The sequence below is a fragment of the Mastomys coucha genome, unplaced genomic scaffold, assembly GCF_008632895.1.
Source record: "Mastomys coucha isolate ucsf_1 unplaced genomic scaffold, UCSF_Mcou_1 pScaffold1, whole genome shotgun sequence".
Classification (NCBI taxonomy): domain Eukaryota; kingdom Metazoa; phylum Chordata; class Mammalia; order Rodentia; family Muridae; genus Mastomys; species Mastomys coucha.
Genome location: NW_022196891.1, coordinates 74,991,824 through 75,014,176, shown reverse-complemented (window position 1 = coordinate 75,014,176; position 22,353 = coordinate 74,991,824). Strand labels below are relative to the sequence as shown.

Below are 22,353 nucleotides of genomic sequence, written 5' to 3'. Positions count from 1 at the left end.
TATATATATATACATACTGATGGCAAAGATAAAACTTGCCCCAAGGAACTTCATGCTTCTACTAGGCAGGAAATAGTCTTAAGGACAACACCTCCCTTCCCTCCCCCTATCCTTTTTTCCCTTTTATCTTGTGTTAGAGGGTTAAAAGAGTGGATGAAAAGGGATCGGGAAGAGCAGAAGAACCCACAAAGTAGCCAGCCAAAGTCTGACTAAATACTTTCCCACCAACACCCCCAGCCCCAACAAAACAAACAAAAACCAAAACAGGTGGGCATGCATCAGAGAACAGAAAGCATACAGTAAGAAAAGAGTTGGAGTTTAGGCAAAGAGCAAGAGGAGGGAGTTCCGTGGGTGTGAGACAGGATGCGAGAAGGGCGTGATGAGGGTGAGGAAATGGAGAGAAGAGGGGTGAGGTCCACGATGTATTCAAAAGTCTCAGCAATTGTTAACATGTGGCATTTCAGGAGGGTAAATAAGGAGAACTGCAAACTCTGGGCACCATCAGCATAAAGATGCTCTCACCACTCACTGACACAAATACAGAGGGATGGATGGGGACACACAGGGAGACCTGATCTTAGTGTGCTTCCAGACTGGCCTGGAACTGGGTCTAGTGATCCTCTCACCTCAGGCTACAGAGGACAGGGAGCTACCCTTCCAGGCTCAGGGCTTTGTTACATGGCTGGTGGTAACAGCATTTATGATTGTATGTGAGAGCATGCATATGAGGAAGTCTGTGGATGTATTTGTGTGAAGACAGGTGAGCATGTGTATGTGTGTGTGTGTGTGTGTATGACTATGTGAGTGATTGTGTATCTGTATGAACGTGTGTGTGTGTGAGTGTATTTGTGACAGCACGAGTGAGAATGTATGTGTATATCAGTACATGTGTATGAGTATGTGTGAGTGTGTGTGTGTATGAGTATGTGAGTGTGTGTGTGTGTATGTGTTTGTGAATGTGTATGATTTTGTGAGTGATTGTGTATCTGTATGAACATGTGTGTGTGTGAGAGTGTATTTGTGACAGCACGGGTAAGAATGTATGTGTATATCAGTACATGTGTATGAGTATGTGTGAGTGTGTGTGTATGAGTATGTGAGTGTGTGTGTATATGTGTTTGTGAATGTGTATGACTATGTGAGTGATTGTGTATCTGTATGAACGTGTGTGTGTGTGAGAGTGTATTTGTGACAGCACGGATGAGAATGTATGTGTATATCAGTACATGTGTATGAGTATGTGTGAGTGAGTGTGTGTGTGTATGTATGAGTATGTGTGTGTGTATATGTGTTTGTGTATGTGTATGACTACGTGAGTGATTGTGTATCTGTATGAACGTGTATATGTGAGTGTATTTGTGACAGCACAGGTGAGAGTATATGTGTGTTAGAGAATGTGTTCGAGTATGTGTGAGTATGTGGGTATTGGAGGGTACTCTCTACCGAGGGCGCTTCACTTCCGGTCTCTTCATCTGGGATCCGGCAGAGGTACATCCCACGACGGGGCTTACTTCCTAATGCAGACACTTAAGGGCTGCTTTCTCCTTGAGGTCTCAGTGTCTGCCTGGAGCAGATCTTTGTAGTGTTAGTTCCTCTGGGCCTGCAGTTATCTCACTGTGATCAAGCAAAGGGTTCTCTCTTGAACCACAATCAGCACAACTCACTGTCTATCTCGCAGGCATTGTGCTGAGATGGGGGGACCAAGGGTCCTAGGTCAGCCTGGGTTACGAGGTCTTGTCTCAAAAAAAGCCACCATGGGAAACAGAATAAAACAAGCAAACAAAAACTGCAGCACCACGAGGTACTGCCCATTACCTGGGAAGCATCCCTAAGCTCTCAACCGCAAAAATAGTTGTCAGGTTACAGAAACTGCAAATTAGAAAAGGCGATGGTATTAAAGATTAAGTTGAATGTGCTTAAAATCTCCATATCTACGCTCACAATCAGACCATATGGAACCTTATTAAGGTGTCATTTTCTTGACAAGGGCACAGTAGACATGCATTTACCGGACAGTGAGGACTCTTGTTTTCCAATGTTGCATCTTTAGGTGACTGTGAGATTCCTCAGAGCTTCAGTCCTCACAGCATTACACCCTTTGGGTGGTAGTTTCCAAGGCAACGGTCATAATGACTTTAATAATACCGAACAATCCTAAGTCTCTTCAGAAGTATCACACAGTTAAGCACTGCACGCCGAGGTGCTGTTTAAGTGAGCATGTACTGTGCACCGGGTGTGCAGAGGGCACACATGCTCTGTTAGTCCTCATGAGAACCCTTCCTTGCAGATGAGGGAGCTGAGGCTCAGGTTTTGCATTGCTAAGGCCAAACTCCTGATCGAAACAGCTTGAGGAAGAAAGGGTCTGCTCTGGCTCACGCCTCAAGGACAGGCAGTCCATCACGGGGAGGAAGGCATGACAACTGGTCACAGCTGACCCACGTGAGGAGGAGAGTGATGAGCGCTGTGCCCAGCTCACTTTCTCTTCTTGTCCAGTCGTGGGCCCTCGTCCGTGGAGTTGTGCAGCCCACATTTTCAGAGTGGGTCTTCCCTCCCTCAATTAACCTAATCTAGAGAAATTCTTAACAGACATGTCCACAGGCTTATCTGTTTGGTGATTCTGAATCCTGCCGGGCTGGCAATAGCAGTCATGCATGACAAAATGTAAAGTCTGATTGGAGAGGTCTGTTGAGGTGAAATTCTTACACCTGTGTTTCTCTTCCACCTTCAGGCAGGGCCCAAGACACTGTTCGTGACAGCCCTGAGACGCGTATCAGTGTCTGAAGCCAAGTAGAGTCCCAAGGTCTCAGGAAGGGGATGCTGCCATAGGAATGGGCTCTTCCATATTGTTGAGGATGAAGCAAAAGTCGAATGGATTTATACTTAGAGGAAGAAAGTATGGTTACCATCAGAGAAAATGCTGCAGAGTAAATGACTGGCCTAAGGATCGCTGATGGCGGCGCCTCTTTGTCTCTCATGACAAGGGTTGGTGTTGAAGCAGAGTGGTGGGCTACTCACTCACCTAGCACGTGAGGCCTCAGCTCAGTTCCAGTGGTGCATAGAAATAAACAAATGAAGTTAAATAAATAAAATCGACAGAGTATACCCGAAACAGGACCTCACAGGAAGAGGCATAAAGGGGACATGGCCAAGCATGTGGCATGGAGGGTTTACTTTCTGGACTGATGTATTTGTCCAAAAGGAGACAAAGGTCTGCCAGGGCCTGCCCTCTGCCAAAGTCACCCATCCCTGGAGAAAGTCTGTTCCAAAGGCTAGTGACCCAGAGGCACAAAGACCTTGTCTCTTTCTCAGAACAGTTCTGCCGGGCAGGCCTGCTCCAGTGTCCCTGTGAAGTCAACTGAAGGCTTCACTGGGGCTGGAGTTACCTGCCTCCTCTTCTCCCCATTTTGACTTCCTCTACTCCTTTGAGGACATTTTTGGTATTCACCTGTTGTTCCAATAAAGCTTCACTTCACTCTTTGAACTACTGGTCTGGATAAAGGCTACTACTACTGCGCACAAGGATGGGAAACCCGGTATGGTGGTACACGCCTTTAACCACAGCACTCAAGATAGAGAAGTTCTCAGAGTTCAAGGCCAGTCTGGTCTGCATAAGAAGTTCTAGGACAGCCAGGACTATAGAGACTCAGTCTCAAGCAAACAACAGCTATAGTTATCTGTGTCTATTTCTATATGACTTATATTTCAACTTCTACTTTTCCATCTCTCCTACTCAGATGAGACACATTTTAGGTGTATGGGTGGCAGGTGGTGATGACTGGGAAGTGATATCTCGTCATAACTGAAGAGGTAAGTTCAGGACCTTTGGAAAATTCCCCCAGACCCTTCCCCTCCTGGAAGAGAAGAGTCATGGAGTATTTAGGCACTCCTCCCCTCCAGAAGGGAGAGGCTTAAAATTACATTCCTCAGACCACAGGGAGGCGGGGGGACCAACTGACCATCAGCCACCTGCGGGTGGGGGAGGCCCAGAGCGTGTAGACACATTCTACAGAACAGACCTACCATTGGCCACCTACAGACAAGAGAAGTCCTTGTCACCTCATTCCCTAAAGACCAATCAGTTTGAAAAGTCACACTGTTCTGCCAGTCACATTGTGCCTAATGGCTGCTGCTCTGAAAACCGTATAAAAACTCGCTGAACCAGCTGTGTGGGGTCCTTCTCTCTCTCCTTCATGTGCAAGGTGACCCAGACTGCAGCATGCTGGAACAATAAAATTCCCCTTGCTTTTCCATCGATCCTCGGCTCCCGTTGTTCACTGGTGGGTTCTCCAGTAAGGAAAGGCTAGCCAGAGTCTTACAATGACAAAATTAAAGGAGAAACAAAAAAATTCTTTCGAGGGTTTTGACTTGGCACTGGATACAGTAAGACTGATTTGTTCCACTTTGGAGGGCATGTGTATTTTTAGTATTTAAGTATAAATACGCTCTCATAAGAGAAATTATTTTTGTGGTTCCTTGAAATTGAGAGGATTGATGTAAGATATGATGACAGTATGGACTGCAATTACTAGTTTTTTCAACTCTCATTTTCTCTCCAGCCTCATTTACCGTTTTTTATAGTCTTTATTTTGACTACTTTATTAGCTTGTAGTCAATGTGGAAGACCAGACTTTTTAGCATGACCATTTTCATCCACGAATACGATGACCATCCACCATAGTCACCATCTGTCCCTCCTCCCTGCTCCCCACTGACACCATTTCTCTCTCCAAATAGGCCCACTCCTACGTCTATAAAGTCTAGATTTTATCTAGAAGAGAAAAACATGTGCCATGTAGCATTCTCAGTGTGACTCATTACATATATCATGAGGCCCATTGGTTCTCTTCATTTTCCTGAAAATATTAATTTTGTGCTTTCTGTGGATGCATAAAATTCTATTTTGTGTATATACACACTTGTGCTTGGCTGACAGCTGGACGGATATATCTGCCTTGCATCTTCCTTTAAAACCTTTTAATAAAAAAAAGTAACATTCAAGCTGAATAAGTGTGGTCCCCATGGGCTCATAGATGGAATGCTTGGTCACCAGGGAATAGCAGTATTTGAAAGGATCAGGATGTGGCCTTTTTTGGAGGAAGTGTATCACTGGGGGGTGGGCTTTAAGGTTTCAGAAGCCCAAGCCAGGCCCAGAGGCTCACTCTCTTCTACTGCCTGCAGGCCTGGATGGACAACTCTCAGCCATTACTCCAGCACCATGTCTGTACTTGTGCTGCCATGTTCCCCATCATGAGGTCAGTGAACTCAACATCAGGAACTGTAAGCAAGCCCCAATTAAATGCTTTTCTTTATAAGAGTTGATTTGACATCTCTTCACAGCAATAGAACATTGACGAAGACACAAGCATACAGGCATGTGTATTTTGTATCTTGTACGTAACAGGCATAACACTAGGGGGATTCAGAGGTTCATTTTATAGGTAGTTATTTCTATTGGTCCTTGTTCTGTGTCTATGACTTCTTCTTTTCCCTCTGGTTTATTTGTTAGATTGTTTCTTTTCAGAATTTTTTGGTTTTCTTTTCTTAACTTTGTTTTTGTTTTGTTTTGTTTTGTTTTGTTGGTGTTTTCTTTTAAAGTAAATTCTTCCAGTCCAGTTATTCATTTGTTTCTGCTGAGCATGTGAGAGGCATAAACAGACTGGGACTATTTCAGAGTAAATTTTTAGCTATAGTACTATCTCTGGTGAACACTCAGCTAACCTAATGAGCATTGGTGTCATTTTCTTTTTCCTCTGGAGTTAGGACTAAATTTAGATACACACCCCCCATCATCTTCTAGGTTCTACAACTCACAGTCATAGCTTGTCTCATCTAATCTCTGCCAGTCCGTCTGTCACACCCTTTTATATCACTAAACTTATTCTTCTATTTCCTATTTCCAAGCTTATCCAGGGTTGTGCACATGTAAGAACAGAAGATCAGAATTTTATGTAGCTAACCCCAATAGCACCCATGCCACTCTTGTACCCCTAATGAGCATAGCTGGCCAGGCCACCTGCTGTATCTCACAGGGTTCACAGTGGCTTGGAGTGCTGGTGACATTGCCGCAAGCAGCCAGTACAGCACCTTCCAGGAATGTGAAAGTCACTCAGTGGGGAGGAAGCTTCCTGGTCAGTACCATTTTGGGTTCTCTGTGTCCTGGGGCCAAAGCGTGTGCTGTCTTCAGCTTCAGGGTCTAACTATCCAGTTCTTCTGGGTAACGAAAATCAGTGACCATAGGTTGTGTTCATTTGGGGTCTCCAGGACGTCCCTGATCTTACAACTCAAGGAGAGGTATTCAACACCTGGTACAGGGCTTTTTATTGGGCAACTTATGGCTTCTTTAAGGAGCATTATACCCTGAGTAGGGGCAGCTCTGATTAAACTCACATGTATGTTTATAGGTATAAACATATAGAATACAATATGTGTTATAAATTATATTATTTATATGATTATATAATTTTAGTACAACTTAATACATATGTATATAATTTGTCTATGTGTCCATGAAGTTTATAAAATAGTAGGTTTCTATATGGCCTTTTCCTCAGTGTTAGTTATTGCTTTCCCCACCTCCTCTGCCTTATCCTTCTATCCCTTGCCACATTTAAAACTCCTTCTCCTTGCCTCCTTTCTATCACCTGGATTCTATTATCCCACTGTCATTAAGACCTCCCCACCCTGCCTCGAACTAGTGGTCCCTTTGTGCCCGTGCCACAAGAGGAAATGCTGTCTGGTGCTGCCAATCTGGCCAAGAGGCTCTGGCAGGGAAACTTACCTGTCCTAGGTGTAAACTTATTACTTTATTTGCTGAACAGGCATAGTACCGAATGCCTTCTAAGTCGTATGTCTATACAGTGCATAGATCAGTGCAGCACTCAGACCTGAACACAGATGTTTGTTTGGGCAGTGGATGACAGTTAACAAAGAACCTTGTTGTCACAGTGCTGAAAATAACTGTCTGTGGGTGCTCAGCTACAAAGAAGACATCTGTATCATGTTCCTTCTTCCCAAATACAGACTGCTGAGGAGGGGAAGAGTCAAAGGGTAGGAAATACTGTAGATGTAACAGGCACGCCACACTTAGGAACTCGCAGCAGCTATGGTTGCCTGCATAAGATCTGTATAAGACCCAGCCAATCAACATTTCATTAAGGAGAGAAGAGAAGATCACGATTTCCCACCTCTAGGGGATGAACTCTCCTAGTTGATGGCTTCTGAGGGAAGTAGAGCCAGTTTCCTTTAATGGTATGGCTCCTGTGGGTTAACTACAGTCCAGGAAATAAACCCACACCCATGAATATGCAGGCAGCACAAACTACAATCAGTTTAAAAAACAAAATAGCGATATGATTGTGGAATGGGGTCTGAGGAGGAAGCGGGGCTTGGATCTGGAAGGAACTAGGGATGAATATGATCAAAATCCGTTGTAAACTTGTATAGTGGCTCTCCCTGGTTGTCAACTTGACTATATCTAGAAGGAACTACAATCCAGAATTGGAAGGCTCACCTGTGATCCTAATCTGGAGGCTGGGAGATACAAGTTTCTGACTTGGATCTTGAGGCATAGTGGCTATGAATCCCCAGAAGACTAAGATAGGGAGATCTCTGAGTTCAAGGTCATCTGGGACAAAGCTATTTCCAGATCTAGGCACGCACCTTTACTCTGGACCACACCTGCTGCTGGAGACCTATATAAGGACATTGGAAGAAGGACGACTCTCTTTCTCTCTCTCTCTCTCTCTCTCTCTCTCTCTCTCTCTCTCTCTCTCTCTCTCTCTCTCTCTCTCTCTCTCTCTGCCTTGTGGGACTGAGCAACTGCTAGATCCTTGGAATTCCACTCATAGCTACTGCTGCTGACCATTGTTGGGGAGTGGACTACAGACATATATCAAAATCCTGCTACTATATAGAGACTACCATAAGTTCTGTGACTCTAGAGAACCCCAACTAATACAACATGTATGAAATTATTAACAATGAGTGAAAAATATGTTAAAAAGATGTACATGGCCATTTTAATAGTTGAGAATCCTATGTACTCATTGTCAAAATATTAGCTCTCAGCACCCATTCCATGGGCTGAGTGTGTAACACACGCCATCTCATTGCTGGTCTCCCAAGACCTTCCAGGATGCAGCTTTTACACACATCCATTTCTCTTGGATTACTTCACCCTTGAAGCCCGATTTCTTTAGTTTGTTTGTTATTTTTGACAATCTCTTCCACACTGGTCTTGAACTCCTGGGATCAAGAGATCTATTGGTCCCGGGCCCTCTAGGCAGTTCAGATGACTGGCTTGTACTGCCATCAGAATTGTCTGGGTTCTCCCCTGACATTGGCAAGAGTCCCTCTGTGCTCTGACGTCACTCTTTAGCCTACCCATTGCTGTGCATCGGTGAAGCTGCCCGTGACCTGTGAGCAGGAGAGGTTCCTTTCCTTAAGGCTTCTTCTCACTTCTGAGGAAGCATTCTCATTCCTGAGGGCAGGGCTGGGAGATGTGCAGCACTCAGAACTCCTTCAGAAGGAAATCCTCTCTGTTGACCTTCTTAGGAACTCTCAGCCTCCTTGGAAATACACTTGGAGGCTTATGGGTAAAGGAAAGCCATAAAGTCCGTCTGCAAACCAAAGCTGCCTAAGTGCTTCCAGTCATCAGTGAGCCTTTTAGCACACCAAAAGACACATACATCTTCTGGAAGAAGGAGGGTGGCAGTCAGATAATGTTTGTTTGCCAGGTAACCGAGGGAAGCCCACCGAGCTCAAAAGATGTCACATTGCTAGAATAATAGTCAAGCCTCCCATTCAATCATTACTGATCGATCCAGTCCACATTGTATGTTATGAATCTGTGTCCTCCAGGGCCAAGCACATGGGCTCATGGGCTTCCATTTCCTCTGTTGTGCTAGGATGAAACCCAGGGCCCTGCACATGCTAGGTGCAGGTTAGTCTTCATTGTCAGGCTGACTAGATTCTGAGTCACCATGGGAAACACACCTTCTGGGACTATCTGTGAGGCTGTTTCCAGAAGTGCCTGACTGAGGAAGACCCACATCAAACATGGCTCACACAGTTGCACGGACTGGGCTCTGTGACTGGGAAAGAATTGAGCCCGACCTCGATTGTTCTGTGCATCCTGACTGCAGGTGTTCACTAGCCTCTTCCCTTTTCCTCTCACTATGCTTTTTCTACCACGGTAGATTTTACTCTCAGACTTTGAGCCACAATCCATCCTTCATCCTTTATGTCCTTCTTGTCAGGTGTTTGGTCATGTCAACAGGAAAAGTAGCCAATGTGTATGTTAAGGGGACACAATACCAGAATGGAGTTTCAAACTCAGTGATCCAATTATTAGGTGACATGAGATCTCCTGCTTCTATAGCATGTTTGCTGGTTGCTACAAAATGAAAAGCAAACTCATAACAAGAACAACAAAAATGAGATATATATAGTTTGATGGCATCAAACTATACCAAAAAGCCAAAAAAAAAATCTTAAGGGGAAAATATCATTTTATTCTTATTTAAAATTTTATTCTTACCTATAGTTTGGATCCAAGATCTTTAAGCGAAACACATACATGCCAGCATACGTAATGGACCATTTAATATGGTTGCTATTAGAATAGTTTAGAATCTCATATGGTTGGCTTAGGTCTCCTGGTTTCCCAATAGCATAAGAAAAACAAGGCCTATAGTTCTGAGCACAAGGAAAGACGAAAAAAAAAAAGGTTATTTCCAGACTTTAATCTGATTCATATGATGTATGAGAAGTCTTCTGTATTTTATTTTTATGTGTATGAGTATTGTTTTGTTGTATTCAAGTGCATCGCCTATACACACTACCTGTGCAGGTTAGAAGAGGGCATCAGAACCCCAGGAACTGACATTAACAGGTGCTTGTGAGCTGCCTTCTGGATGCTGGGAGCCAAACCTAGGTCCCCTGTTAAGAGTAGCTAGTGTTCCTACCCACTGATCATTCTCAACAGCCAAGATTCTCATACATTCATTCTGGAAACATCATTAAGAGATGTGATGGCTACCCCTTTCTACTGTGCCACTGCAGTACCAGAGACTGCCTGGCGCATCCCCTAGCAGCCCTCACTCTTGGTTCAGAGAGGACCTTCTGGGGAATCCCTCACATAGACCAAGATATTCTTAGCTTGGTGAAAACAAGGATGTCGAGTATGGGAGCAGGAGCTCAGTTTAGTTTTCTGAAGGGATTAAGGGTGAGAATGGTGCCCATGCATAAGTTTGCTATGTTTATATCCATAATAGCAGGACAGAGATCTAGCCCAGCCCATGTACAAGGTGGTTCTAACCCTATGTGGGTAAGATTGCTCTTGGAGAGAGACTACTAGGCTCCTCTAGAGATGGATGGGGTTTCATCCATTTAGAAAGACCGTTACCCAACAATATGCCTAACCTGACGAGTCTCCTTGGGTCTAGAAGTTTGCACTTCCATTTGTCCTGGATCATATGCTTATTTCCATATCACGGATGCTTAAAGGAGCCAAATTCTGTCTATAGCCATTGAATAGTATTGGCAGGGCTAGGGGTAAGGTTAATGTAAGAAGTGTAAGCTTAAGCATAAATTAAGTGTAAGAGTAAGGGTGTGGGTAGGTGTAGGTTGGGGTGAAGTGGTTGGGGTAGGGGTATGGTTGGTAAGTAGCACTGGATTTATCTGACAGTTTTTACTTCTTGATTTCTTTTTTTCCCCTACATTTTGGGGCCTTTTACTGCAGTGCTACCACGGGCATAGTCTGTCTTCAATATACTAAGTATTGAAGGTGAGTTATACTCTAACTTCATATGAAGCGCATGTGTTCAGTCTAATGGAGCATTACAATGCCTCCTGATGAAATACAAACTAGCAGTAGGAGTCCACATCTTCTACCACTTCTCACCTCTGTTCACCTTTCTGCACTTCACATCTGCTACACTTGCCCAACAGTATGTGGTGTGCGAGTGAGTGAGGAGTGCATAAAAGACTCAGAGATCTTCAGTGAACCAACTTGAAAATGCACACTATGGTGGGTGTGGTGGCACACACTTCAATCCCAGCACTTGGGAGGCAAAGGGAGATACACCTCAGAGTTTGAAGTCAGCCTGGTCTATATAATGGGTCTACGAAAGCTAGGGCAGTGGTGGTGCACGCCTTTAATTCCAGCACTTGGGAGGCAGAGGCAGAGGCAGGTGGATCTCTGAGTTCGAGGCCAGCCTGGTCTACAGAGTGAGTTCCAGGACAGCCAGGGCTATACAGAGAAACCCAGGGCTATACAGAGAGAGAGAGAGAGAGAGAGAGAGAGAGAGAGAGAGAGAGAGAGAGAGAGAGAGAGAGAGAGAGAGAGAGAGAGAGAGAGAGAGAGAGAGAGAGAGAGAGAGAGAGAGAAGAAAGAAAAGGAGACATTTGCACTATGCATGGGAACTGGCTATCTGCCCATCACCACGAAATGGATCTGGTCATCAGGACCTATTTCCTGGTATCACTGTGTACATTTTTATAGAGAGACATGGGAATATTTTTGTTCTTTCTAATTTTCTCCTTTGTTATTTTTTTTTAATATGAAGGATGGTATTCACTAACGGCTACTCCTCTTTGTCCCATTTGACATTCCCTGTTGTACTTTTGAGCTGCCCAGTCAATTATTATCTTTTCCCTCTTCTTTTTCCTTTGAAAGCCATAACTTCACCAGCTACCTAGTCTTCAAGAAACAAACCTCCCCTAGACTCATGAGCTGGCTTCCCATTTCAAGCCAGAGTGCTCTGTCTAGGATCCTTGGTCACGTTCAGAGACTCAAACCCCATCCTGTACCCCAGAGAAGTCAGCCAGCCCTGCAGTACCTGTCCTCTCCTTATCTATCCCAACACCAACTCCAAGAACCTACAGACATGCCACTTTTGCTTTCAGACAGTTTTCTCTGAGTTCCAAGGTCTACAGCTGGCTTGTGCTGTCCTTTCCAACAGTAGAATGAGGATTGAGGGCCTGACGTGTTCCTTCCAGAATCTTCGCTGGTTGTAAGCTACTTATGTGGTTTCCAAGGTATAGGCCCAAGGCCCAAGCTCAGCAGCGCCAGCTTCATCCAGGAACTTTTAGAAATGGGAGTTTAGGAGCTGGATTGTAACCCAGATGCTTACATAGCTCACACAATGCCCTGGATTTAATCTCTAGTGCTGGGAAAAAAAGGGAATGGAAAGGCAGGGAGGAGAGGAAGGGAAGGGAAGAGAGTAGGGCAGAGAGGTGGGAAATCGGGGGGCGGTCAGAAAAACATTTTGGACCTTGTTTCAGATTTACTGCATCAGAAATTTGGGTGAGACCAAGTTGTCTATTCCAGCAAGCTTCCTGACATCTTCTGAAGCTTGGACACCACTAGACTATTTCATGCTGGTTCAGGCTCATTCCATGATTGTTCCTGTTCTAGCTACTCATTGCTGGCTGTTCATCCTTGCTGAACAGCACCACGGAGTCAGTGAGGCTCTCTGTAAGATGTGTTTGCCCAACCCAGACCCTTGAGTGTGTTTTAAAAACAACAAAAACAACCAGGAAGGCAAGTTTGGTAGGAACTGAATTCATAACTACATTAATTCCTTATGATTTTAAGTATTAACTATTCCTTATTAGAGGTGATGGGCCATAGTTTATGAACATATTAATTTCTGCAGTGAGTTAGATGCTGGGAATGTAACATTGAGCAAAAGGAACAAAACTCCTGTCTCTCTCGGAGCTCACAATTTATTAATTTGTTTATTTAAGATTTCAGTTTAGAGCCGGGCAGTAGTGGCGCATGCCTTTAATCCCAGCACTTGAGAGGCAGAGGCAGGCGGATTTCTGAGTTTGAGGCCAGCCTGGTCTACAGAGTGAGTTTCAGGACAGCCAGGGCTACACAGAAAAACCCTGTCTCGAAAAAAACAAAACAAAAAAAACAAACCAAAACAAAAAGATTTCATTTTAGATTAAACTCTATGTGTCTTTGTGTATATGTCTAACTGGAGGAGACTGGAAGAAGGCACTGGGTTCCTGAAGCTGAACTTACAGGCAGTTAAGAGCTACGGGACATGGGTTTGAGAACAGAACTCAGACTCTCTGTAAGAGCAGTGCATGCTCTCTCCAGCCCCATAAGACAACTAGTCTTTTAAAAGGCTGCTTTCCGTACTTTTACATATAATGGTCACTTGATACCATGCAGATTCAGAGTCTTAGTGGTAAATATCAAATTTTCACCAAATTGTGCACAGAGTAGGGGAAAAAATCAAACAGACTAAAGACAAGAAATTTTGAAATAAGTGAGAAGTACTGTTCGATTACCCTAAGCAACTTAAATCCAAAGTGTTTCCATCAAGCTTAGTTACTCTTCAAGCAAACGTAATCCTTTCCTTACCTGAGGCCCCCAGACATCCTCCAGTGGGATGCCTGGATTTTCTTCTATCATCGAGTCCCACGTCTGTGCTTCATTTATACAACCATTCTGCCAAAAGACCGCAGCATGCAGTTATGGAGAAGGCTTTGCAGTAGTATAGTTTGGAGTATCTAATACATCTTAATGGCACTGGAACATTTATCTTTTTCAAAAAAAACCTTACATTTAAATACAGTGCTTTTTTTTTTTTTCACTACTTAAACTCCATACAGTTTTACACACTTAGAATGTTCAATACCATGGCCTTGATTTTGTTCGCACTGGGTAACCACAGCCACTGCCAAGGCCCAGTTGAACAACCTTTCAGCCCAGACAACCAACATCCTACTTTCTGCTGAGACTTTTGACTACCTAACCTTTACAGGTGAAATAGTTCAGTATTTTTGTGTCTGCAGACTAGCTTGCTTTTATTTAGTAAAGCATCTTCAGGGGCCATCCTTGGCCTAGCATGTATGTTAAATTATTAAATTTCTGGACATTCTACTATCAAATATATGATCTGCAAATCCCTTGTTCCATTCCGTAGGTTGTCTTTTTATTTTTGTGGGTTTTTTGGGAGGGGATTTACTGTTATTATTTTTATATCCCAACCACAGCTTACCATTCCTATTTCCTCCCAGTCCCCCCCCCCCGACCCCTCCATTCCTCAATATCTATTCGGAATAGGGCAGTGCTCCAATGGATATCAACTAAACACGACATATCAAGTTATAGCAAGGCTGGAAGAGGCAAGCCAGGAGGAGGAGAGGGTCAGGAATAACCCTTGCTCTCAATGTTAGGTGTCCCACAAGTAGACCAAGCTACACAACTGTAACATGTATGCAGAGGCCCTAGGTTGGTCCCTCGCAGGCTCCCATTCACTTCAGCCTCTGTGAGGCCAGGTTAGTTGAGTCTGTGGGTTTTCTTGGGGTGTCCTTGACCCTTCTGGTGCCTATACTCTTTGCTGTTCCTCTTCCATCAGTTGCTGTATGAAAACTCTCTGATGAAGGTTGGGCTAGGCACCAATTCTTGTATCTTGTGATGCTCACAGTTTTTAAATGTTTATGGCTTCTACCTTTGCTTTCCTTCCTTTTCCTTCCTTCCCACTCCTGTTTTCACCCACTCCCCTTTCTCTCCTAGCTCTTCCTTTCCTTTTTCCTCTTAACCACCAAGCCACCATCTTTGATGCTCAGTCAGAGGATGCCCAGGATACATTTGAGCTCCTCCACTTGACTTTTGTGTGTGGTTTCGGTGGACCCAGTCCTGCTGAATGATCCAGCTCTCCTAGTTTCCAGGCATTGTCACATATGTCCACTATGTGTGACCAGCAGCTCAGATACTGGCACCAGCAGGGTAAGAGGAGGGTGAGCATTTACAGTTGTCATGACAGCATGCAGGGATCACACCTGGGAAAGCAAGGCAGTGGCCGACCAAACTGTGGAGCAAGCTGAAGAGATAAAGAAGGGAAGAAAACTGGAAATGATAGAGAGGGAGGAGAAGCAAAAATTTCACTGTGAAAGTGTCGCAGCCATGTGACGAATCATGAGAAACAGTCCAGGAGCAGGACTGACGAGAGGGGTATAGCAGTGCGAGTGAGCTGCAGTGTCTGAGCTTAGGCACATGTGTCTAATAAAAGTTGCACTGTCCTGGGTCTCTGTGTTGTTCGCAGGGGTGGACATGATCAGAATCTAACTTTTTGTATTGTGGTCTTAGGAATCTTTGTTTGCTTCCTTGCTTGTTGATTTGGTTTGGTTTGCTTTTTAGTTTTTGAGACAGTTAACTGTGAAAATCTGGCCCTCCTGGAACCCCATCTGTAGACCAGGCTAGCCTTGAACCCAGATCCACCTGCCTCTGCCTCCCTGAGTACTGGGCTTCTGGGAGTAAAGGCATGTGCCATCATGCCATCATGCCTGCCTTACAATGTTAGGAAACCAACCCAGGGCACTTGGCAGAGCTCTACCACTGAAACCAAATGGCTCATCTGTTTGTTTTAGGTAGAGGTAGCTTAAGGTTAGCCTACAACATGACATGTTGCTATACTTTGAACTGGTCTTACTTTCTCCATCTCCCATGTGCTGAGATTCCAGGTGTGTCCCATCCCACCCAACTGAAGGCTTAATTCTGGATTGTCCAAAGCCCAACTCAGTTGTCCCAGGTTACTGCGCCTGAAGCACAAACTTGGAAGTCAGGCTTTTTCATGACAGCTCCTTGAAGTTCCTCCTCTGGACTGTTTCTTTCAGCTCTCAACCAGTCCATCCACAGCTGCTTCTGTAATGAACTAAGGTGACAGGAAGTTTGGATGTCCATGGGGGAATGGTAGACCTCCTGCTCACAGTGCAGTCAAGAGAGCCAGGCATGGGCCTGCCTAGATGATTATGGGAAATGTAGTTCTTATTAAGTTTTACTTCTCAGCAATGCCTCTATGCAATGTATGGCAGGGTTGTCTTCTAGGCTTCACACACACGTCCTCAGGTGCATGCGCACCCCCATACAAATATACACAGTTGTTCTTCTCTTCCTCCTCTTCCTCCTCCTCCTCTTTCTTCTTCTCCTGACCCTCCTCCTCCTTCTTCTTCCTTTACTTCCTCTTCTTTTTGGCTTCCAAAACAAGATTTCTCTATGGAGCCCTGGCTGTCCTGGAACTCACTCTGTAGACTGGGCTGGTCTTGGTCTCAGAAATCTGCCAGCCTCTGTCTCCCAAAGCACTGGGACTAAAGTGTGCACCACCACTGCTCAGCAACAAGTACTTTAATGATGATCAATGGGGATGAAGGTCTTTCATCTTGAATGCTGAACAAGCACAGGGATGTGCAACATTATAGAGAGATTTAGTTATGTACTTGAGAGACGGTTCGTCCCCACAGGGGAAAAGTGTAATTCAGTTCTCTTTGTTAGAATCAAGGTGAGAGCTATATCTCAGATAATTAATCTCTAGTGAGAAAAAATGTCACATGGAAAGGAGTCCCTCTGATTTTCTTTGAGCCTGTGATCTCCAGGGAGTCTTAGGAAGCCCTGCTGCTAGCTTCTGGAAGGCTCTATATCCATGGGAAGGCTTCAAGACACAAAAGCCCATAGTGGCTAGAAAGAGTAATTACAAAAGGCAGAATGGGGGGCGGGGTGGGGTGGGGTGGGGTGAACCAGGAGGTCAACATCCGCTGGTCTTCAAGGATAGAAGGAAGGAAGAGGGCAGAGAGACACTGAAGCCGAGGCCAGTACGGTAAAATGGTGCAAAGGCACTGAGAGGGATGAACCCATTTCATTTAGCACCAACGTCTTAAAGAGAAAAGCAAACCCATCCAGAGTTAAACATTCGGCGCGGTTTAGAGAAGAAGATGCTCATGTCTGACTGCACCGCATTCCTGTTACACTATTTTATTTTTCCTGACCTTTCTTATGTCTGGTTTATACACAGCAGCTTCTTCTTTCTCAGAGTTGCATCTCAGAAGTCACTGACTTTAATATACAGTTGGCTTTCTTTTCTACTGTTGGCTTGGTTTCACCTCCCTTAGATAACTTACACACAAATTGAAATTTTATTTGCATGTTCAATAAGTTCTGTTTAAATTCAAAGATATCATACCTCCTCCATAGTAGAATTAAAGGTGTAGTCATTCCTGCCATGGATTTCCCATATGATAAAATTTACGTCGACTATTTTAACAAATCCATGTTCATCATACCTGAAACAACAAACACAAAAATGATAGTTTAGTGTCAAGTAGAGGGCCTGCAGCTTGCAAGTCATGGTCTTAGGTGTGAACCTTTTTTCGTTTGCTGGAGTTTTGACACAGCATCTCAAAGAGCCCAGGTAGGCCTCAAACTTCCTAGGAAGTGAAGGAGGCCTTTGATATCCTGGTTCTGTGTCTCTACTTCCTAAGTGCTGGGGTCACAGGGACGTGCCATTCATGGTGGTCGAATCCTGTCTTTAACGTTTCTTAGCCTCTGACCCCGGGGAAGTTACTGGAACTCCCCAGCTCTTACAGATATTTATCTGCGATGTGATTGTATCTGATGGTTAGGTCTACTTCCCCCAACTGAGTGAAATAAATGAGCCCTATTCTAAGACAGGATCTCAATGCAGCCACTGCTCATCTTGAGGCTTTGTGTTCACTGTGGAGCCAAGGCTGGATTTGAACTCCTGCCCTTGGCATGTAGGATTACAGGTGTGTACCACCAGGCCCAGCCCCATGGAGTGGATGCTATTCAAAATAAAAACCTGACAGTAGAGAAGATGAATCTGAACTGTAAGTGTTCTCCATTGCTCTAATGACCACACATTGATGAAGTGGGACCGGTGGGATCCTGATTACAGGGCATGGGACAGGTGGAAGGACAAGGCGAGGGTGGCTGGGTGTCATTAAATTCCAAGTCATGTGATGGCCAGTGAAAGCACAGGGTTCTTTACTGAAGGCTGGACTTCCTGCCTGCTTCCTAGGAGGGGACAGCTGGAATGCTGACTGAATCTTGCAGTCATCAGCCCAAAAGAGCTGAGGTAAGGCAGGGAGGAGTCACCATAGCAACAGTAGACAGGGTCACACTCCCCCATGGACAGGGGACTCCCTCGGGATACCGGCACAGGACACATTAGCCCCTCCAAGCTGAGAGCAATTCCATTAGAACCATGTGGTTCTAAAAGAAAGCTGGTTAAAAAAAAAAAAGTTTTTAAAAAATATAAATTAATAAATAAAGGCAGTCTTGAGAATAAAGATACAGTTGTCATTAATAACTTTTCACCTTTGCAGTGTAGAACTCAAATGGTTATGCTATTGCTCCTCTCCCAGCTTCCCACTCTCTCTTCTCTGAGACAGAGTCTCATAGTTCAGGCTGCCTGGCCTTGGCCTCACTCTGTAGCTGAGGATGGCCTTTAATTTCTGAGCCCACGGCCCCTACTTTCCTGACTCCATATTGCTCGAGTACCTCAATGAAATTGTTCTTGTATACTCACTGGGTGGGAATTTCCCTGGAGACTCAGACTGAACTGCACCTCCACTTTAAAATGACAATTTAGCACTTGAAAGCTCTGTGTTGACTTACAAAACTACAAGATCCTTGTTATTGCTGTTCCTTGATAATACTAAATCCTTGTCTTGAAAACCTTGAAAATTCTAGATCCTTGTCTTGTTTCTTGCTCAGATCTCTGCTTCACTTCAGAGCTATTGGAGGTATGCCGCTCCCCAAATGCTGGTTAGCAAAACTGGTCATTGTCCCAACAGGGAAGAAACCGTCAGTTTAAAAAGCAGTTCCCGGGAAGCCATTTCCGTTTCTGTGTTTACTAGTTTTGAGAAACCATAAAGAGCTCAGAAGCTCAGTTCTCAAACAGGCCTGATGGAGAGGGAGTGGCTTGGTGTATGGGTCAGGTAGAATCACAGAAAATTAAAAACAAAACAAAACAAAACAATGAAATAAATCTTCATGCGAGTGCTCTGGACTCTTGCCACCGAAGAACGCCAGGACACTCACACATTTGTAGTTTCAGGGTGAGGAAAGGTCAAAAGCTAGAACTTTGCTGGGAATGGGAATTTGATTACATCTTAAGTTGGCTATAGAATTCTTGATCCCCCTAAGAGTTAGGAGTGGAGGAAATGCAATGGCTGGTTAGGAGAACACACTTACTTTGGAGCCTGATGACCTGAGTTTGATCCCTGGAACCTAGGGTGTGGAAGGAGAGAGCTGGCTCTGAAAGGGGTCTGACAACTTCCCCCTCCAAATGCTAAAGTTTGTTTTCGTTTGATTCCTTTTTTTAAAGAATTGAGTGTCAGAATGCTTAAAGACAAAAGGGGCTCTAGGAGAATTAGTGAAAGGAACCACAGTGCCATCTTGTGGAGAAACCGTGCATTGCACAATCCATCAGTTTTGAGTTTTGTTTCACTGTGACTAAGTGCCAGAGAGACTTCTTCCTTCCATGGGCTTATTTTAATATATTTTCATTATGGTGGAACAGAATTCTAATTAAATCTGAGAATGCAGGAATGTCACTAACTGGCATCTAATTCCCAACTGTTGGTAACTTTTCTATGGCAATGCTACTGTGGGAATTGAGGAGACCTCATTATTGATCTTCTCTTGGATGATCCATTGTGTTAACTAGGTCTTTTATTATCTATGTTTAGAGAAGCATAAAAGATGGACGAGGGGACATCCTCACAGTGCACACAGTAGCTGCTGTTTCATATAAAGAGGTCCCTTTTTTGCTGTACCCTCGTTTTGTGAAAGCACATTTGCAGGGTGTCTTGGTTGATACTTGTCACCTTGCCAGTGTCTAGAATCATCCATGAGCAAGCCTCTGGGCACCGAGGGTTAATCTGTGAGGGATTAATTTAGATGAATCAATTTAGGTTAATCTCCAAGCATACCTGTGGAGGATTTTCTTGGTTACCACCCGAAGGTGGGCGGTACCTTCCATCAGTGTCACAGATTTAAGGAGGTCCCAAGAGGGAAACTTTTTTCTTGTCACTGCTTAGCCTTTGTGTCTTGGGGGTGTGTTCATTGGCCTAACTGAGGCGGGATGGCCCAGCTAACTGTAGGCAGTGCTTGTGGTCCTGGGATTTTTAAGAAAGCAGACTAAGCAGACCAGGCTGCCCCGCCTCCAGGCTCCTGCCTGACATCTCTGGATGATGTACTAAAAACTATAGCAGAACCAGCTTTCTTCCCACCCCTCACCACCCCACCCCGCCCCACCATGTTGCTTTCAGTCCTGATGTTTCATCACAGCAGTAGAAATCCTAAAACAAATGGTGACTGTACTGGCTAGTTTTGTGTGTCAACTTGACACAGGCTGGAGTTATCACAGAAGGGAGCTTCAGTTGGAGAAGTGCCTCCATGAGATCCAGCTGTGGGGCATTTTCTCAATTAGTGATCAAGGGGGTAGGGCCCCTTGTGGGTGGTGCCATCCCTGGGCTGGAAGTCTTGGGTTCTATAAGAGAGCAGGCTGAGCAAGCCAGGGGAAGCAAGCCAGTAAAGAACATCTCTCCATGGCCTCTGCATCAGCTCCTGCTTCCTGACCTGCTTGAGTTCCAGTCCTGACTTCCTCTGGTGATAAACAGCAATGTGGAAGTGTAAGCTGAATAAACCCTTTCCTCCCCAACTTGTTTCTTAGTCATGATGTTGTGCAGGAATAGAAACCCTGACTGAGACAGTGACTATGAGCTATATATATATATTTATGTGGCTGTGGACATTGTCCCCTCACCACTCACATCCCAGTGACCAACTTTTTCTGACTATAACAACACATCTGCAACAGAGATGAACTTCTTGGTCCAAGTTGCCTTTTCAGTCATTCCCCACCTTCTAACACACTTTTACTATCAGGTCTCCCTACTTAGACATCTTCCCCTAAAATCGAGAGGTGGGGGGCGGAGAGATCAAACTAAAGCAAATGCTCACTCACATAACCGTCCTAAAAGAAGGGGAGGGATGGAAGCCTTGCATGGTCTGGACCCCCCAGGTCATCTTTCCAGCCTTTTCTGCTGGTGCTCGTCACTTGACATACACCCCAATACTGGCAACAAAATAAAGTAAAGCACTAAGCTACCACTGCTGCCCTCCCCACCTGAGAGAAGCCAAGCCCTTCTCAGCCCAAGGAAGCCAGAACAGGGCATCAGATTCCCTGGACCTGGCATTAGAGGTGGCTGTGAGCCATGGTGTAGGAGCTGGGGACTGAACTCAGGTCCTCTGTAAGAAGAGAATGGCCTCTTAACAACCAAGCCATCTTTGCAGCACACAAATTAATTTCCCAAGAGGGTATAAACTCACAATTCTAGTACAGGGTGAAACATCTCGTCCATGTCAAGTGTGTAAGGGCAGCCATACTTTGCCACGTCATACCTTACTTTCTGTAGAAAGAAAAATGCTTCAGTTGTTGTGTCTACAATCACACTGACAAGTTTATACATTTCTTACCAAGTTTTCAGATACACTCTCTCTCAGAAGCTCCCTGTTTAAAACAAAAAAAAGACATTTGTTATAATCTGCCTATTCTTCCTTTCCAATTTTAAAAGTAAAGGCTGGAGAGATGGCTCAGCAGTTAAGAGCACTGGCTGCTCTTCCAGAGACCCTGAGTTCAGTTGGCACACAACCAACACTAATGGGACCCGATGCCCTCTTTTGCCATACAGGTATACATGCAGATAGAGCACTCATATACATAGAATAAATAAACAAATGTTAAAATAAATAAAAATTAAAAGCACAATTTATTTAGGGTGGTGTTGATTGTGAATTGATATATTTATATGAATGTGGCACGTGTGTGTGTGTGTGTGTGTGTGTGTGTGTGTGTGTGTGTGATGCATGTGGAGGTCAAAGGACAACCTCTGGAGTTGGTCAATCCCTTCCACATTGCTGTTTTCCACTGAGTATGCCAGTCCAGCTTGTCTGCAAGATTCTCTTGTTGCCTCACAGTCTCACTGTCAGCCCATTGGGATTTAAGTTGGATGCTAGTATGCTTGAATTTCCGTGGGTTTGAGACTTTACCCACTGAGCCATCTCTCTGGGTCCGACAAATGTATTAAAAAACCCCAGTTATTCCCTATATTTAATTTATTCCAATAATGGAATCTTCTCCTCTGTGAACTCAGGAGACATGTCAATTTTTTTTTTTTTTTCCGAGACAGGGTTTCTCTGTGTAGCCCTGGCTGTCCTGGAACTCACTCTGTAGACCAGGCTGGCCTCAAACTCAGAAATCTGCCTGCCTCTGCCTCCCATGTGTTGGGATGAAAGGCGTGTGCCACGACCGCCCAGTGAGATATGTCAATTCTAACTAGGTTCATTACACAGTTGTGCAGAGAAGAGAGGTGGGAAACAAATAGTCTTACGTGTGTATCTTAAATCAGAAGGAGCAGATATGAGATTTGAGATTAAATGATACTTGCTCCGTTTAAGCAATTGAATCAGTGAGGAGAATGCTAAATGTGTCTCAGACATGTTTCAGTCATGCTAAGGGTCATTTCTACAGCTTT

At 44.5% G+C, this 22,353-nt stretch overlaps 1 protein-coding gene and 1 long non-coding RNA gene across 8 annotated transcripts in view; one reads left to right on the top strand and one right to left on the bottom strand.

Moving 5' to 3' along the window:
• LOC116104329 overlaps nucleotides 1-3,481 on the top strand; it is a 17,186-nt gene extending 13,705 nt beyond the window's left edge. For both annotated transcript variants that reach the window (XR_004123839.1, XR_004123845.1), the window contains exon 3: nucleotides 2,729-3,481. This is a non-coding gene — a long non-coding RNA (uncharacterized LOC116104329). The remainder of the gene's footprint in view (nucleotides 1-2,728) is intronic.
• The window catches only part of Catspere (catsper channel auxiliary subunit epsilon), a 99,440-nt gene that overhangs the window by 2,333 nt on the left and 74,754 nt on the right, over nucleotides 1-22,353 (bottom strand). For 5 of the 6 annotated variants that reach the window (XM_031390932.1, XM_031390928.1, XM_031390929.1 and 2 more), the window contains exons 16-21: nucleotides 21,296-21,329; nucleotides 21,149-21,228; nucleotides 16,974-17,073; nucleotides 13,376-13,462; nucleotides 9,539-9,696; nucleotides 1,816-1,869 (exon numbers count right to left, since the gene is read on the bottom strand). In XM_031390932.1, coding sequence (XP_031246792.1) covers nucleotides 1,816-1,869; nucleotides 9,539-9,696; nucleotides 13,376-13,462; nucleotides 16,974-17,073; nucleotides 21,149-21,228; nucleotides 21,296-21,329 — 513 coding nt within the window. The remainder of the gene's footprint in view (nucleotides 1-1,815; nucleotides 1,870-9,538; nucleotides 9,697-13,375; nucleotides 13,463-16,973; nucleotides 17,074-21,148; nucleotides 21,229-21,295; nucleotides 21,330-22,353) is intronic. The other variant, XM_031390930.1, reaches the window with a different exon arrangement.